This window comes from Passer montanus, unplaced genomic scaffold, assembly GCF_014805655.1.
Source record: "Passer montanus isolate IOZ18808 unplaced genomic scaffold, ASM1480565v1 scaffold83, whole genome shotgun sequence".
Classification (NCBI taxonomy): domain Eukaryota; kingdom Metazoa; phylum Chordata; class Aves; order Passeriformes; family Passeridae; genus Passer; species Passer montanus.
Window position 1 is genome coordinate 542,697 of NW_024373590.1, and position 19,441 is coordinate 562,137.

The window sequence follows — 19,441 nt, forward strand, 5'->3', positions numbered from 1 at the left end:
GAATGACAATTAGTAAGAGAGCTGTATTGGTCTGTTTGTGTTCTTTTTGACATATCAGTCAATAGTAATAAAAAAAAAAGAAAAAGAAAAAAGTGAGTTCAATTTCAAAACTTCTTAGCAACCATATAAAAAATAACTACTGTATTGATTTTCAAAACCTCTTAGCAACCACATAAAAAATAGCAGCTGTATTGATTTCTCTGATAATTGCCCTGGAAGAATGGTTGGAGCTTAGTGGTACAAATGTAATGAAATGCATTTATCAATAGTCTGTGTGTTGGATAGGCTGCATAAGAAGCTGACAGTGAGACACTGTCAATAGGCAGTCTAGTTGTAAACTTTCACAACTTCTTTTACAGATTCATGGTAGTGCAGAAACCATGAAAATAGGAGAGGAAGTAAATATTACAGAATACCTGTTGCAAGAGGTAAACATTTGGAAGGAAAAACAAGAGTAATGTCCTCTTCATTAATCTTGTAAGTTCCTTAAAAGGATGTGAAGCACAGTCTGCTCTACATATGTTGTAGATTTTATTTAAGAGACTTTGTGAGAAATATTCTCAGGGCCTGCTGGGATATAGTCAGGATTATGGCAGTTTCCCATAAGAACATGTGTTTACCAGCTACAGCTTCCTTCTGAAACTATTAAAGAATTACTTTCATAAAGGGTTGGGTTTGAACAAACAGGATATTTTGGTCATAATGAGCAGCATAATGAAATTATAAGTACAGTCTAATTGCAGCTTGTTTATGTCATAATTATGCAAACAATTCTTTTGATAGGTATTTCTGTTTCTACATCTGTTAAAAAGCCTTTAAACAGCATTATCTCTTTTTTGTTCTTATCTTTACTAAATACTTCAATATATAAAAAGGGCATGAGAATGAAAAAGCATTGAAACCCTATCATCCTGAAAAAAATGCAAAATTAGTCCTCACCTCTGCCTTGGATTTGGTTCTCAGTGTTCAATATCTTACAGTACTCACATTATGATATCCTGTTTGAAATATAAATTTCCCATTACTGAGTTTCACACACATTTACAAACTAGCAAAATAATAGAAAATAAATGCTTAGAGGAAGAAGTCATTGTTAGTATAAAAGCCACCAATACTGTTCCATACCTAACTTCAAAGACCTGCTTAAAAGAATCCCATGGGTACAGCCCTGGAAAGAAGAGTTGGAAAGCACTTGCTGATCATAGAACTGTAGAAAGGTCTGGGTTGGGAGGTACCTTAAGGAACATGGGCCATGGTGGGCTACACCCCAGAATAATGAGGGAACTGGCAAAAGAACTTGCCAAATCATTCTCAATCATTTAACAGCAGTTCTGTTTTAGTGGAGAAGTTCCAGCTGACTGGAAATTAGCAAATATAGTGCCCATTTACAAGATAATCCAGAGAACTATAGCCCTGTCAGCCTGCCACGGATGGGAGTGGGAGCTTCAGCTGAAGTTTATTAGAGAAGCTGTCCCATTGAGTCATGAGGTGCAGAAAGGACCTCCTTGCTTTCTAAACTCCTGGTAAGAGGGGCCTGAGTGCAGCTGAATCCAATCTTAGCCCCAGTCTTTTGTCAACAGTTTAAATAACTGTCTCACAGAATTAAAGGCGGCACATCAGATGTATATGTTATTTATGATGACAAATGATCAGACAAAATATCTTAATCAGAATCATTTACTACACAGCATAAAATCTAATCTAGTCTAGTAGCATATAGTATAAAATAGGATACTGCACTATATCAAAGGAATGATATTTAAGTTAGCAAAAAGAAACAATTATTAAGTAGAGATTGATGTAACTCACCATACCAATGCTTCTGGGCATATCTCTTGCAGCCTCGAGGAGTATCCTTGAAGGGGCATTCCCACTTTAGAGGAGGAAACTTCATACATACTGCAAGAAGAACCTAACCACATGAGAGTAGACTGGACTTTTGTAGTATAAAGTGATCGATTGCTAGTCACATGTCTCCAGTTGCCTCAGTAATCAGGATGTTAATTCGGGTTTAGTGAACCAGACTGGTTTTAGCATAATTCAACACCAAAACCAACACATGATTCCCCCTCTCAATCCACTACTGAGAGCCTTGCAAATAGGATATAGTCCAGTGGCTGAACCACATTCCAGGGCAGAGCATCGTGCTACACATCCTAACCTTGGTCCTGGGCAAGGTCATTAAAGAGATCATCCTGAGTGCTGTGGCATGGCACATGTAGGACAATCAGGGAATCAAGCCCAGCCATCATGGACTTATGAAATGAAGATCCTGCTTGGCCAAGCTGATTCACCTTCTATGACAAAGTGACCTGCTTAGTAGTTGAAGGGAAAGCTGTGGATGTTGTCTCTCTAGACTTCAGTAAAGCATTCTCCATCTCCCACAGAGAAGAGCTGGTTTGGATGGGTGTATTCTTCAATGGGTAAAAAACCGGCTGGATGGCTGGGCCCAGAGAGCTGTGGTGAATGGAGCAAATCCAGTTATCACTTTGTCCCTAGCAGCGTTCCCCAGGGCTCAGTTTTAGGGGCAGTCCTGTTTAACATCTTTATTGATGATCTGCACATGGGGATTGAGTATAGTCTCAGTGAATTTGCAGATAGCACCAAGTTGTGTGGGCATGTTGAACTGCTGGAGGCTAGGAAGGCTCTGCAGAGAGACCTGAACAGACTTGGTCAGTGGGCTGAGGATACTGCAGGATGTTCAGCTGCAGATTCTGCATTGGGATTGTGGTAATCCCCTGCAGAACCACAGACTTGGGCAGAAGAGCCTTGAAAGCTGCAGAGCAGAAGGACCTTGGGTGCTGATTGATCAGACAGTGTATGTGCTCATCCGCTGTACTCAGCAGTGATGAGGCCACACCTGGGGTTCAGTTCTGGGCCCCTCACTTTAAAAAGGACATGGAAGTGCTGGAGCACATCCAGGGTCAGGCAGCAAGGATTTTAGAAGGTCTAGAAAACATGTTTTATGAGGAACTCTTGATGGAGATGAGTTTGCTTAGTCTCAAGGAGAGAGAGAAGCCTCATAGGTCTCCACAGCTCTCTGGAGGTTGTGGTCAGGTGGGCCTGGTACCCTTCCCATGCCTCCAGTGAGAGAACCAGAGGAAATGGCCTTAAACTGAGACAAAGGAGATTTAGCTTAGATATTAGAAATTTGTGTCCCTGTTAGCAGGGTCAGGCATTGGGATAAGTTGCCCAGGGTGGTGGTGCAGTCACTGTCCCTGGAAGTGTTTAAAAGAGATCTGGATTGGGCACTGGATCATGTAGCTTAGTGGTTTCGGAATTACAGTGGTGGTGCTGGGTTGATGGTTGCTCTTAATGACCTTAAAGATCTCTTCCCACCTTGATAGTTCTCTGCCCCCAATGATGGGGAGGGACAACGTTCACTACTTGAGATTCTTCACATCCAGCTAGGCCTTAAGCCTTCCAGGGATGGGGCATCCACCACTTCTTCTCACAACCTCTTCTAGTGCTTCACCACCTTCACATTGAAAAATTTCTTCCTAATATCTAATCTAAGCCTATTCTCTTTCAGTTTGAAATCATTGTTCTTCTCCTGTCACTAACTTATTAGTAGTCCCTCTCCATCATTCTTGTAGGCATCCTTCAGGAACTAGAAGGCCACAATAAGGTAATCCCTAAGCCCTCTCTTTTCCAGATTGAAATAGAGTGAAGAAGAGTGAGGCTCTTCTCCGTGAAGGCTTCTGCAGTGCACGCTGACAGAACGAGAGGCCATTGGCACAAAGTGAAACACATGAAATTCCATCTAAACACAAGGAAATGCTTTTTCACTGTGAGGCTGGTCACATACTGGACCAGGTTGCCCAGGGAAATTTTGGAGTGTCCATTCTTAGAGATACTCAGAAACCAGCTGGGGAAAGTCCTGGATTTAAACTGCTGTACCTGAACTTTTGTGAGCGGAGGGGTTGAGGTAAATGAACTCAGGCAAACCCTTTCTGCCTTTTTCATGCTGCTGTTTTGGGTGATAATGTTGATCTATCTGCTGGTTATTTTTGAGGATATATAAAACTATTAAAAATATCTTTGCTGATTTTAAATTTTTTTTTCTTTGAGAAAATGAATTTTCGCTTTTATAAAAATCAAATTTTCTTGATGGAAAATAATTTTTAATTGAGTTTTTGCTGTTACAGTTTTTTCTTGTAAATGCAGTGTTTACCTCAAGTGTCCTTTTTGAAATTACAAGAACATTTCATTTGAGAAAATAAATTATATTTCATGGAGGTGATGCTGGTCTTTTCTGTGGGAAGTGGCCATTTCATTCATGAATGATAAGAATTTCACATTTAAGTAGATTGCTTTATTTGCAACTATTTCTTATGCCTCTGGGTGACTGGTCTTTAAACTTACAAGTAGGTAATTTCAAATGGACATTATTATTTCTCTTGTAATAGAGATTTGAGAATTGTTATTTTCTGTGCTAAACAGAAACACTTTGTTATTTTAGAGTCATGCTGTCACAAAAATGTTTAACAGGAAGACTGAACAAATCCATTTTGAGAACAAATAGTAACTGAATGTAACATGATAATAAATACATATTCACAGAGCAGTATAAAGGAAGAAGCAGAAATTCATGCTTCCATTTAAAGATCGTTTTTAAACAAGTGAAGGGAGCAGCCCTCATGCCCAAGTAGGGTCAATGGCTGGCAGGAAGTAGTACTCCACATCTTAGGTGTCATGAAAGCAGCAGTAGAAATAAGTAGAACTACAGGCTGTTTTCCATGCTTGACTAGTTTAATGGCCATTAACAAAAAAATGGCTAAGAATTAATAGTTCATTGTTTCATTTAATCTCCTCTCACAGGTAGAGCCTCTTTTTTTAATATGGAATATTACTAAAAAGGTAATGAGCTTATAGACTTCAATGGTTAAAGTTACTCTGTTGTCCCTGTGTACAAATATAACAGCATGTCACAGTGAAGAGGAGAGGATGCTCCTGCAGCACACTCCACAGAAGCTGTACTTCTGCGTGTGGTACCTGGATAACACAATGCTTTTCTTACTGGCATCAGTTGACAACTGGGAAGTGGCAAAGCCAGACCCAATTCCACTTCTAGTGCAAAAGTTAAGACATTAGAAGTTGAAGTAAATCCCACTACCTGCTTTTCTTGCAGTTTGTCTGGGACTACATCCAAGGCAGCAGCTGTGTGTTTCACTCCAAACACAGGGTGTCCAGTGTGGGAACTGTCCCCCTGGAGATCACTACCAACAGTGGTGTTGTAGAAACAAGTTGTGATAATGGAGATAGCGTTTGTTCTTGCTCTGTTTTCTAGTGAGGTTTTTGCCCCGTCTTTCCCTGCTTTTACAGTATATGTACATGCATTATTTACAAAGGGAGGTGGTTTGATCTGGATTTGATCTGCATGTCAGTAAATCATAAAGCATATAGAAGGAGTTAGCTGGTCTGAAATAACTGAAACAGTTGTCATATAAGCAAGATTGCAATGAGATAAGCGTATTACTTTTGCATGACTGTGGGATATTTCATATTAAGAACAAATAACCATGTAGTACTTCAAAGGGAATAAAACCGTAAATTAATCAACTACAGCCAATTAAATATGCTTGAATAGATCAGTTGACCTCTTATTTGTTTTGATCCTGTCATCAAAGTTAAGCAGACAGTGTATTAACTTTTTTACAGTGCTTGAATCATATGCTGGGGCTGTTTTGAAATAAAAGTTACTAATTTTCAACTCCTAAGGTTTCTCTTTCAAGGCTAAGTGAAACAAACAACTTTATTTTTCTAGGCCTTACTCCAAATGCTCAAGTGCATATTTCTGGCTGAATGCTTGGAGTCCCTGTTTCTTTATGCTTGAATATTGAAGGAATATAAAATTATTGAGTGGGAAGAATGTTTTTTAATAAGAAATCTGAGGTGGTTTGCAGTGAGCAGATGCCTTTCCAGTTGGGTTATGGTAAAAGCAACTCTTCAGTTTGTCAAATTACTCAGTAGCCTGAATATTAGTTTCTTCTTGCTAAGTTGCTATGTTATTTTGGAAATGAAGGAGTAGAATCACTCTCTTTTAATACAAATGTAATGGTTGTTGATGAGACAACTAAAAGGAACAGAATTTTAAAAGCCAGGAGATGCTTCCAGCAGCCAAATAGACACTCCTTGCACTAAGGTGGGTAGACACCTTACATTGGTAGATATCTTTCTTAGACACACAGATATCAATGGCAAAACTTGCTTTTATGTTACTGCAGCTCACATGTAGTAGGGTAATACTTGCAGGAAGTTATCTGAAGTATTATTCAGTGTGCTAAAAGAAAAAACCCAAAACCATGAGGAACTGTGTCTTAATAAGCATGCTTTATCTTCACTCTTTGTATGCTGACACACATCTTACAGATGTCAGTCTTTGTAGAAGTTAAATATATTTGATGCTAAAATGCCTGAGGTTGTGATGAATTTTCCATTCATTTCATGGAAGTAGAAGACTACGTGAACCATATGTTATTACCTACTTCCACATGACTTCTTCAAAATCCTAGAATCATAGGGATTTTGAAAGGTCATCTAGTCTAAATCCCTTGCAATAAGCAGGGATGTCTTCAACCAGATCAGGTTGCTGAGAGCCCAGTCCAATGAATGTTGGCAGGGGTAGTTGGCAGATGACAACGTGCCAACTTGTTCCAGTGTTTCACCATCCACACTGAAAAAAAATTATTCCCTATATCTAGTTTAAACTAACTAACTGTTACGTTTTGTTGTATCTCTATAGTCCCTACTAAAAATCTGTCCCCATCTTTCTTGTAAGCCCCCTCTGAAGTATTGAAAAGCTGCGTAAGGTCTCCTTGGATCCTTCTCTTCTTTAGATTGAGCACCCCTGACTCTCTCGGCCTTTTCTTGTAAGAAAGTTTTTCCCTTCCTCCAGTTATTTTCTATGGCCTGTAGACCCATTCCAGCAGGTCCTTTCCTGTGCTGAGGATCCTAGAACTGGTCACTATTTGAGCTGAAATCTCATGAGGGCAGAGTAGAAGGGCAGAATCTCCTCCCTTGACCTAGTGGTCACTCTGCTTTTGGTTTGGACATGTTTGGCTTTCTGGGCTGCAGAAATTGTGCAAATTGTGCATCTCTCTTAAGGCTCCATGGGATTGAATAATAGAATCATAGATGCGTAGAAAATCCCAAGTCAGTAGATAAGCATGAAAATCATCAAAATCCTGCTCCAGGCCCTGCACAGGACAGCCCCAAGAATTGCAACCTGTATCAGAGCACTGTCCTAACACTTCTTGAGATCTGTCAGGCTTGGTGCTGTGACCGTTTCCCTGGGGAGCTTGTTCAGTGCCCAACCACCCTGTAGTTGCAAAATCTTTTCTAGATATCAAACCTAAACCTCCTCTGACAGAGTTACATGCCATTCTCTCAAGTCCTATCACTGATCACCACGGAGAAGAGGTCAGTGCCTGCCCGTCTGCTTCCCCTCACAGGGAAACTGCAGCACTGGAATGAGGGCTTCTCTCAGTCTCCTCTTCTCCAGCCTGAACAGACCAAGTGACCCCCAGCTGCACCTTCTATGGCTTCCTCTCAAGGCCCTTCACCATCTTCATACCTCTCCTTTGAACGCTTTCTAATAGCTTTAGATCATTCTTATATTGTGGTGCCCAAAACTGCACACAGGCCTCAAGGTGAGGTCACCCCAGTGCAGAGCAGGGAGGGACAGACCTGCCCTTTATATGCAACCCATATGGAAGAACATGTGTTCTCAAGGTCTGGGTATATAATCAGGAGAAGTTCAACTATGTTTGGCCAGGAATAAATACATTTGTTCTTGTCTGAAACCAGTCCTCTATATATGCTGCTTCACTAGGAACAGAACTAGGCTCAGTATTTGGGACTATTCAGGGCTGTAGGTGGATTGCTTCCTTATGTCTGGAATACAGAATTTTTCTGAAGTAAAATTCTGCAAACAGCATCTTTTGATCTTGGAAAATTGTGCTCTGCTCAGTTCTGTCTTTCTGTTCTATCTGTGTAGCTTGTGCACTGATAGTATTTGAGTGGTGATTAAAAGCAGTGCTTTTATTTTTACTTGCCTTAGAGGTATCATACTATTATGAATTGCTGTTGTGAACTTTTAAACTCAGGAGTATTCCTGAATAAGTGTGATAAGGGATTAGGTAATCTTAGTTGCAGAATACATTCCTTCACTGAAATAAATCACATAATTTTCCAGCTTCACTGTTACTTCTTCTTTTTTTTTTCCAATAAATTGTTATTTAAAATTTATCTTAACTCTTTAATATCTCCTACCACTCCTATTGAGCCTTCCCTTTATATTTTTGTGTTTAAGATCTGGCTTGATAGGTAATTTCAATGACAAGTTGTAGAAAAAATGTTACATCGCATAATCAGAAAAAATACTTCGGGAAATCTAGGGGGTAACAAAAATTGGTTGAACAATGCAGTTCAGAGTACATTATACTATCACAAACCCTTATATGACTTAAAAATACCAATGTAGTCTAACGTGTCATGTTGCCATTTTATTTGAATGCATGAAGTTATAGTAGTATGTTTGCAAGGAAATCAACCTCCATTTAAGCTTCATTGTCGCTCTTTATATTCCTAAAATCACTCCTTAAAAATTTATTGATTATATCCAACTAATTTCCCCTTTAGAGATGATGAAGATAATAGAAATATGAGTTGGAAGCTGGGGTCTTCTGAAAGTGGATAATAGGTATAGTGTTAAATTTAAACAATTACTCATACCTGGATGATCATGGCAAGTCCCTTCCAACTCAGCTATTGTCTTCTATTCTAATGAAACTGTATGCTTCCTATGTGATCGATGCTTTCTGTCTTTGATGCTTTCTCCTTGACTTTGCCATTATCACCTGCCCTGAATAAAATATTGCATGTTGTCTACAAAGCTTCAAATGTGTCCTCTTCCAGGGCCCACTCCAGTGTATCTGCATTATGTTTGTATTTAACTGGATTACTCTTGCACCACAAAGCTTTGTTAATGGATAAGGACACCAGCTATACGAAAAGCCAGACAAATGCAGAGTGACCATGCAATCCCTGTCTCAAAGAACATGTAATCTTTAATAGGAGACAGCACACAGCCAGGTACCAGGGAGCATAAGAAGTGGTGGCATAACTAGAGATGGTACTGTAGCCCAGAGTAGCTAAGCTTTCTTGCCTTCATTGGGCAGTCCAGTTCTCACTCTCTCCAGCTGTGGCAGTGCTCATGGACTTACTGTACTGCTGTCTGCACATTGTGTATTAAATAGAGGTGGAAGGCCAAATTAATTTTTGGTGGACGTTGGATGTTACAGTAGAATATGAGGATGGAGGAACCGAATTAATCTTTAGGCATTTCCTTATGCTGGCCCTTCCTCAACAGTAGATTTTAATTGTGTGCTGGGTTTTTCATTGCATGCTGAATAGATTTAACATAATGTAATGTTACACTTCTGTGTTGGTTTGAAAGTGAAGAAATTTGGGGTTGTGATCTTGGTATTTCTTAATGGTAGGGAACAAAAGTCAGACGCTTACCAGATTTCAAGCATTAGTTGAAACTCATAATGTGTGCTTAAATTAAAGATGTAGTGTCTTTCATTTCTGCCCACAGATTTTGTTCATCTTGAGCTACTATAGCTCCTGGTGCTTAGGAAATGACCATATGTTTATTTTGTTATCTTAGACCTATAATTGGAAAATGTAACCTTATCCCCTAATTAAAAGGCAACTGTCATGGCATTCTGGCGTTTAAAGCCTAAGTCTTTAATATTAACTGTGCTAAAGGAAACTTAGAAGTATTTTACATCTGATACACTTTATATTTGATTGAAAGTTTAAGTAAATCCCCAAATATTTTGTTAAAGTAGTTCTGACTTGTGGAAAATAAAATCCCATGTGGCATTTAGGAGGATTTCTTTGACTTACAAGTGAAATAAATATTTAATTGACAGCAGATCTTTTATTGTTATTTATTCTGGGTTTTTATGTATCCATAAATAATTAAAATTATGCTATTTCAATTACACATTTTATTTTGGATCTGTAAAAGGACATTTTCCCTGTGCTCCCTCTTGGATTTGGCCTTTCACATGCTGTATGCTGAGACTGCTTTTGTCTGAGGCACTGGATCAGTTTCTTTCAAAGCTTCTGAATTCACTGCAGCCTTGTGGCAAAGGCATTGCTACAAATCAGTTACGCTGTTTTGTTCCACAGTTTTGTACTGAGCAGTCAGAACAAGAGCCTGAACCCAATATTTGCACATATCCTGCCTCCTCTGTCAGTCTTCTCATTCACTCAGTTAATTGCCCGACAGCAGATGCTCACCTGTAGGGCCATGTTCTTGCCTATGAGCACTAGTATGGGTTATGTGATGGGGCTGATCTGACTCTTAAAGCATTCCTGCGTTGAGTCTACTTCATCCTCAAAAGGCACATCGGGCCCTAGGGATTGCTGATGGTGTGACTGTTTGTCTGAGACTGTGTGGAGAGAACAACCCAAGGCTTGATCTACCTTAGAAACTAAATCTGTGAACAATTATAAGCATTACACCTTGGTAATATGTACCATCAACCCAGAGTGGGTTTTTAGTGTTTGCAGGAGTTGATGGATTTGTTCGCCACATCTCATACGCCATTGCTACTATTATTAGTAATATTAGTATTTTTCTAGAAATTGCTCTTTTTGTCCCTTTTTTCCCTAATTCATCTGATTGTACTGAATGTTAGCAACAGGATTTGAGCTCAGGTGTCTAGTTTTAGCTGAGAAGGAAAACAGCAGAGGAAATCTGTTTTTAAAAAATGTTTGAAAAGGAGAAGGATGAGTTTGGTTCCAAATACTGCTATCTGTTGCAATGTAACATATGTAATATGTTATTGTACTGATAGTCCTAGTACTCCCCCATTTCTTTGTAGTAGTTTTTAGCTTGATTTCTCCTGCTGAACTGGTTCACAAAATTGTAAAAAGTTGCTTTTTTCCCTGAGTACATTTGGATGATGTTTATGTGGTTTTCTTTTAGTTGTGAATTCTGAGAGTCGACCGAATTTCATTAACCTGTATAGAACATACATGTGTGTGCATATGTGTCTCTGCAAGTCAAGTTGCCAGATGGAAATGCCCTTTTTGGGGCTAAAATTTTGTGGAATATTAAATTACTAGCTTTCAAAATACAGTTAGGAACATTTATAGGTTAAATATCAGGCATTTCTGCTGACAAGCTAGAGACAGTCATCTGTATTGCTTTGATGTTGGTACTGAAAACACATTATTCATCTCATGTCAGCCACTGCTAACAGCTGTAATTTTGGTTGCAATTATTTCTACCTTGAATTTGACCAGTTGTGCTTATGATCCTCCTATGAATCCTATTCAAATTGTTTGTGCTTCTGGTGTTGTGCTGTATTCAGCCATCATCAAAGCTCTCAAAATAGTCACAGCTCTGAGTACCATCGTTACCATCTGGTTTGGATTATGCATGGTGGAGTTCTGCTGTGTTGAATTGTATCCTAAAAGTACACCTTTACCATAAAACTCCAAGTATAGTCATGAACAATCTTCTTTAGTAATAATAATTGAATTGAGGTGCTGTTCAATTTTACTTTGTTAAGAAAAAAAATTAAAATCTTGTGGTAAAGAGAATTTATTAATCTCTTTCTTTTCATGTAACTGAATACTATTTTCAGTAAGCTTTCCATAGAGAAAATGTCTTTGTTTTGGTTCTTGACTTCCTCTTCAGCCTTTGTGTGTTTCATAGTCTTTAGTTTTGAAGACAGAAGATAACATTTTGGGGAAGTAATGATGCAGGACTGTGGACTGACTTTATGGGTTTTGTATATCACTAGATGGAATGAAGTCCTTTTGTCAACTGTGCATGGATACAGTGAATTTCTTTTCTTTCAATGGCTTCTTCCAATTTGGAGTGAAAAAATGAGTTTGAAAAGTTGAGATCTCTATCTAAATCTTGAGATATGTGGTAACCAGGAATAATAGTTATATTACTAAAGCTGTAGAGGTTTTTTTACTGGAGTTTTTGATGAACTGAGTAATTTTTTAAGTGACTACTTTAATTTTACTTTTAAAAAACATTTCAAAATTTTATTTAAAAAAAAATTGTCATTTAATTTTTAATTTAATAACTTCAGTTTTAGTTGAAAATAAAAGCTCTGGATCACTTCTTGGTTCTTCCTTACATGACATGTGTAAAGTAGCTTTATTTATCTCTTCTGTAGACTTTTAAATATAGTTGGTGGTCAGCTTTTAGTCCATTTAGTTCCAGTGGAAAATGGAAACTCATTGAAGCCTTGGTTTGATTTCAGATTATTTCTATGTTATATGGTCCATATATGTTTTTAACATTTAAACTTATTTTTAATGCTCATTCCTTCTTCATGCATTTATCACCTTATGTCGTAACGTAGTCCTTTAATTTGTCTAGGACAGTACATACAGAATCATGCAAATATTCTGAGTTGAAAGGGAACCAAAAAAGGATCGTAGAATCAGCTTTCTACACAGAAAGCCCCAAGAGTCACACCATGTGTCTGAGCACATTGTCAAATAAATAAACCTTGAACTCTGTCAGGATGGGTGCTCTGACCACTTCCTTGGGAAACCTATTCCAGTGCCCAGCAACCCTCTGGTAGCTGGCACATAGAGCCAGAATTTGTCAAATACATTTGGCATAGACAGTCAGCCTTTGTCTTGCTTCAAAAACTAATAATAATTTAGTTTGAGCTGGTGTCAGTAGTCACAGTGATAGACTGACAGCTAGTCTCTACTTCTCTAGAGGGAGGTCACAAGTCCTGCCTGCAGACTGCTTCCGTATGGTCTCCACTCTCCATATGCTCGGCAGTGACTAAAGCATCCCTGAATTATCAACTCTGTTTCCAGCACAAGTCCCAATCGCAGCCCCATACTATCTGCTGTGAAGAAAATTAACTCCACCCCAGCCAAAACTGGAACATTCACTTAATGAGAAAATGATGCTGATAGAGCTTCAGTAACTTGGTGAGAAACAAAAAAATTGCTTTTCCATCTATTTCAGCGTATTACTGGAGTTTTGCTTGCTGGTTCTCTTTCTAATAGCTTCTCAAGAGCAGGTGTATTAAGGCCAGCTTTGTGCTTGGATAGTGTATTATTAGGGAGATAAATTACTGAGGTTTTGTTTTGTCTGACACTTATAGAAAAGCTTTTTTTTCAGACCCCATGTCCTAGGACATTTTTAAATGCATGTGAAAGTTTCACACAGTGATTTTATTTAGGCCTACACAGCTGATTTCATTATTCATAAACATATTTTTTTGTAGTTGTCATATGAATAAATTGGGTTTGTGTATTTTTTTTTTCTTTAAGGTCTTTCCTTTGCTATATACAAGTAGTGGAGGATTTAATTTTCTTCAGTAATAATACTTAATCCTCATGTGATGACTCAGATTATTTAAAAATGCATTGTGCTTTTGTTTTTCAGCTTCCTTTAAAATACCTTCCTTTTTTACTTTACTTCTGTGGCAGTTGTTTGTAGTGATAACACATACCTTCGTTGTAATTAGGATTGACAAAGAGGGGTTTATTGTCTTTGTTCTTCTGATTGTTGAAGCTTCAATTTATTCAGATCTAATATTGGCTTCCAGACAAATTTCTTGCTTTGCAAGAGGATTTGCTCTTCTTTTCCTCTTGCTGTAAAAAATGGTTAATGCCCCTGATAGTTAGTGCACATGATACAGTTCTGGTATTTAATTTGTTGTCCTTCTGGAGGATGTGCACTCAGAGCCTAAGGGGTGGTAAACCATTAATCTGTAAAGCACTGGCTACATACATTGTGTGTTAGTCTGCTTGTAAGCAGAGATAAGGTGTGATAGGATTTTATTGTCTGTACAACAGCAGGAATCTCAGTTCTTTTCTGCCATCTTGGGCAGAGGAAAACTACAGTAACAGGGGTTGTTGTGAGTAAATGTCTCATCCTCATGAGAAGGCATGTCATTTATACAGCTATGGTTGCAAGGTCGTGAGGGTGTTCAACACCCTAGGTCTTTATACCTGTATTGAACTTCTGTGGGGACTGAGTTGTGCTGAGCCAAGTATTTTTTACTTCTACTTCAAGTAGCACTTAGCTGTTCTCCCAGAAAACTGGAATGTCTGCTTTACAATATGCAGAATAGCGGTGGTAAATTGTATTTGCCTTCTAAGATTAAGTTATGAAACACTTTACTATTCAAGTTAAATGATTCAGTATTGTAGCAACTATATGAAAATTTTTCTGTGTGATTTTGGCTCTCTAAAGGCAACACATTTCTTTTTTCTTAATTAGGTCTTTACTAATGTGCTGACTCACCCAAAATGTCCATAAGAGAATAATGGAAGCTCCTGAATATCTTGATTTGGATGAAATAGATTTCAGTGATGATATATCGGTAAGTACAAGTCTTATTTTATTTGTTCAAGTTGAGACAATCTTAGATATCTCAGTCCTGATGTAAAAAGCAGTACTCTTGTTAGAAGCCACACTTCTTATTACTTCATTTAAGGGAATGTTTAAATAGGTTGAATCTAGAATAAAAATCAGATGTTTTGTAAAGGAAATCTCTCCACAAATGAATGAATCTCTCCTTGGAATGAAAGGAAAGCTTGATTCCTCCCTCTCCTTCAGGCAGTAAAAATTACTTGTAGACAAAATTAATAAATTTGTTTCATTTCTGGGTTGCTTCTCTCCTGTTGCATCCTGAATCAGCTATATGTGCTGTAGTGCTGGCCTTAGACACCAACATCTTAAGTTTACTTTTTTTAATAGAATGTATTTCAGTTGCAGAAAACCTGTTTCTCTCACCTTTGCCTTTTTCACGAGTAGCCATTTCCCATACAGCTCAATTTTATCTATAGGTGTGATGTGGTAGTGTTCAGAAAGAGGTAGAAAGACTTTGAGGCATTCATAGGCAGCAGTGATCATTAGAGTCACAAATAAATTAGCCCTAATTGCAAGCAAAAATATGTATTACTTTCTACATTTTTAGTGTTTTTTATAGGAGGCACTGTTACTGTATATTTCTCTACTACTTATAATTCTACTGCTAGTATTTCAGCTTTTTGTGTAGTGGAGTTGTTCATATGTTTAATGTTTGATAAAAAATAGACTTGAATACATCAATTAAATCTCCTGTAAGAAAATGTATTAATTCTATTTTCAGATTAAAGTATGCCACCATCTCCCTCCACATGTTTCGTAGTTTTATAGTAATTTTTTTTTCCACAAAGGTCCTGGTTTTCCAGTTAGCATTTGGGACTCCTGATTCATTTTAAAACATTCCAGATGCTTTATTCACTGACAAATTCCTTTTGAAGAGAATTTTTTTTTCTACTTATTGTACTATTGAATTTTTATTAAAGCAGAATATGGCAAATGCCCAAAATATTACAAGACAATGAGCCAATCTTGAGTGAATACCTTATTGTGGGCAACTTTCTTTATATTGCTGTTATATGCCAGATTATGTCCTGGTATCTGTTTCTACACTCAGTTTAGTAAAACTGTAAAACTTAATAGATGTAACCTTTCCATGTCCCTCCCATTGTGGCTGTTGCTGCGTACTGGTGGGTTAGGTTACTCGCTTTTTTGCTGGACAGCCCAGGCTGCCTGCTTTCATAGGCTGTTCTTTCAGTGGATGCTGAACATTTAAATAAAAAATCATCATAAGTGATTGAGGTAGCAGTTTTACTCCCTGCTTTAACAAGTAAGAGGACAAAGGATTTGTTGCCAGAACTCAAATCAACAAGAGAATTCATGGTTACTCTAGTGCTCTACTCATATCTCATCATACACAGTTTAGAAATACCTGACCTTCGCATTTTATCATTAGCCTGCTCTGGTAGGAGCAGCTGCATAACATCTGTATTAGCAAATTATATTATTCATGTTAGCCCTCTGGTTCTAATCCAGTGCAGAAAAGTGACTAATAATAATGGCAGCAAGAAGGCGGTTAAAATGATGCACTTACAAATGTACCTCATTTAGAAAGCCGCTGTTTGTAGCCCTGATCCTTGTCATCCATTTCAGCAAACCTGACCAAAATGCAATAATCAAAAAAGATAGAAAGACAGGAAGTAGATTTAAAAGTCAAATATATAAGTAAGTAAGGGAAAGAGAGTGGGAAGAGTGTGTTTGGGTTCTTACTTTATTTTCCTTTGTTTTGTTTTGTTGGTTTTTTGTGGTGGTTTTTTTTTTGGTTTTTTTTTTTTTTGTTTTTTTGTATTTTTTTTGTTTGTTGGTTTGTTTGTTTGTTTTTATATTACATTTGTACATGAGAAAAGGAAACTACATTTCTCCTATATCATGGAATCCTAGAATGGTTTTGGTTGGAAGGGACATTCGAAGGTCATTCCATTCTAATCTCCCTGTCATAGGTAGGGATGCCTTCCACTAGATCAGGTTGTTCCAAGGCTCATTGTGATGGGTTGACATTGACTGGTCATCAGATGCTCACTAAGCCACTCTGTTAATCCTACTCCATCAAGAAACTTGTGCTTTATGGAGAGGGACACCACTCACCAATTAATGTAATAGAAAAAAACCTCCTCTTGGTGATATTAATTTACTGCCAATCAAAGAGCACAGGATTATGAGAAACAAGGACAAATCTAAAAGCACCCCTCCCCACCCTTCCCCACCCCTCCCTCTCCATAGTCTCAACTTCACTCCTGAGTGCTTTGCATTGCCACCTCAATAAGCACAGGGGGATGGGGGAGGATGGGGTTTGCAATCAGGTTAGGTACTAGTTTGAAAGCAAACCAGTGGGAAATCCCAACTCAGAAATACAATTTAATAGGAAAATTAAAATAAATGCAATAATACAGAAACACTGACAGAGTCCAAATACGACCCGACACCCTGTTGGTCAGGGTGTTTGTAGCAGTCTGATTAAATGGTGGCTGCAGTCCTCTTGAAGTGATATATGTGGTTCTGTTGAAGCAGTAATGCTGTAGAAGGGCCTGATGTTCCTCCAAAGATCCAGTGGTGGTTATGGAGCTTTTGTCCTCTAGGAATTTAGTGGATAAAGCTGCCTGTGGTGTTCCAAACTTCAGATGATATCCAGGTAGAAATGCTTGGATCATCCTTCTGGGTGGAGCATCTCACAATGGATTGATGTAATTTTATCAGTCTTGCAGTGAGACTTGATGGCTCATTAGCAAAAGTTATCCCCTGGAATTATCAGGGATGTGTCATGAATTAGGTAAGGAGCACGGCCCTACCTAGTTTTAACAGCTTATGAAGATGGTGATAGAATACATACATTTTTGGGAACATCTTATATTGTGACCTAAGACAGGTCATTACAGAGTGTCTCTGCTGTTCCCTCCTCATCCTCTTCATGCTTGTACCAGTGTGGGGTCCCACCCACAGAAGTCAGTCCTCTGTGAACTTCTCCAGTGTGAGTTTTTCCCAAGGACCAGCATTCTTCATGGACTGCACCAGCTTGCATCCTTTCCATGAGATAGATAGAATCCTTCAGAAGCAGACTGCTCCAGCATGAGTCTCCCACACGGTCACAGTTCCTGCCAGAAAACTCCAGTGTAGTCTCCTCTCCACAAAATTTAGTTCCTGCCAGGACCCTGTTCCAGCACTGTCTTTCCACAAGCTGCAGGTTTCTTCAGGGCACATCCACACACTCCAGTGTGGGGTCCTCTGTGGGCTGAAGGCTGGATCTCTGCCCTACTATGGTATTCTCCTGTGACTGCAGGGCAGTGTCTTCTACAGCATCTGGATCTCTGCCTTTCCCTACTTCTTTACTGACCTTGGTATCTCACATTTTATGGTCCCTCTCTTCCAGCTAGTTTTATGCAGTGGTTTTCTTAAGTCTGTTATCCCAGAGGTGCTACCAACATCTCTGATGGGCTCAGCATTTGCCAGCAGCCAGTCCTACATGGAGGCAGCCTTGACTCTTAGTTTGCCACATGAACCAAATACAATCATGTGTGGTGGGCATCCACAACTTCTCTGGGCAACCTGTTGCGGTGTCTCACTACTCTCATTGTAAAGAAGGTCCTTGTTGTATTCAATCTAAATTGATGCTTTTTCATTTGCCCCTTGTCCTGTCACTACAGGGCCTGGAAAATAGTCTTTCTGTATTTTTCTTGCAAGCCTCCTGTATATATTGGAAGGCCGTAAGAAAGTCTCCCTGCAGCCACCTGTTCTCCAGGATGAAGAATCCAAACTCTCTCTCAGCCTTACTTCACAGAAGAGGTGGCCCAGGCCCCTGGGCTATTTTCATGAACTTTTTGTGGATGCACTGAACATGTCTATGTCATTTTTGTCCCAGTGGAGACAGTACTCCAGGTGGACTCTCCCAAGAATGAAGTCCATGGGAGGATTGCCTCCCTTACTCTGTTGCCCAGACTTTCTGTGCAGCCCAGGGTATGACTGACTTTCTGGTCTACAAGTGAGCATTGCCAGTTTATGTCAAATTGTTCATCCTCCAGTATTCCTTGTCCTTCTCTGCAGGGCTGCTCTCAGTCTGCAGAGTCTGTGTGGATACTGGGAATTGCTCAGACACAGGCTCTTGACCTTGTTGAACTTTATGATGTTCACGTGTGCCCACACCACAACCTGTCCCAAGGTCCCTCTGGATGGCTTTCCATCCCTCCGGCAAATCAACTACTCTGTTTGGTGTCATGTGAAAACTTGCACCCGATCCCATAATCTATGTCCTTGACAATGATATTAAATGCTACTGGTTGCAGTATGCATCCTTGAGGGACACCACTCATTGCTGAGTTTCACTTGGAGACTGAGCTGCTGTAACTCACTGGACGTGGCCAATTCCTTGTCCATCTATCTGTCAAACTCATATCTCTCCAAGTTAGAGGCAAGGAAGTTGTACTTGGTTACAGGCATTACAAAAGCTGAGGCTCACTTTGTAGCTCTCTCACTATTGTAGGAGGCCTCTATCTTATCAGGCACAATTTTCCCCTTGTGAAGCCATGCTGGCTGTCTCTATTCACCTCTCTGCCATCCATACAGCATAACTTCCAGGAGGATCTGTTCCATGCTCTTACTGGGCACTGAGGTATGGCTGCCCTGCCAGTAGCTCCTGGGGACCTTCTTTTCATCCTTGTTAAAGGAGAATGTAATATGACTTCTATCCAGTCATTGGAGACTGACTCCTAGGACTGTTAAAATACTCTTGAGAGTGCTCAGCAGCACTCCTGATTTTGACTATAAATTTATTCCTGCTCTGAAGTTTTATGCTGTTGGTATGCTTACCTGAAGGCTTCTTAACCCTTTGTTTGGAATGCAGGATTTATATTGCGCTGGCAAACTGAGGAAATTGAAACAATTTTTTTTTTTTGGTTTACAGAAATAGTACAAGATAACCTCATCATAACCAGAGTTCCTCATGCTAAGATACTTGTAAACTGCTAGAGATTGAGTGTATAGATAATTGCTGTGATTGTTCTCTTAGCTCTG

The 19,441-nt window shown here is 39.0% G+C and overlaps 1 protein-coding gene across 4 annotated transcripts in view; it reads left to right on the forward strand.

Annotated features, from left to right (window-relative positions):
* Positions 1-19,441, forward strand: part of LOC120513575 (synuclein alpha interacting protein) — an 86,399-nt gene that overhangs the window by 19,858 nt on the left and 47,100 nt on the right. For 3 of the 4 annotated variants that reach the window (XM_039733140.1, XM_039733139.1, XM_039733142.1), the window contains one exon: positions 14,294-14,396. In XM_039733140.1, coding sequence (XP_039589074.1) covers positions 14,340-14,396 — 57 coding nt within the window. In that variant the 5' untranslated portion in view covers positions 14,294-14,339. Of the gene's footprint in view, positions 1-12,943; positions 12,994-14,293; positions 14,397-19,441 lie in introns of those variants that run through there. The other variant, XM_039733141.1, reaches the window with a different exon arrangement.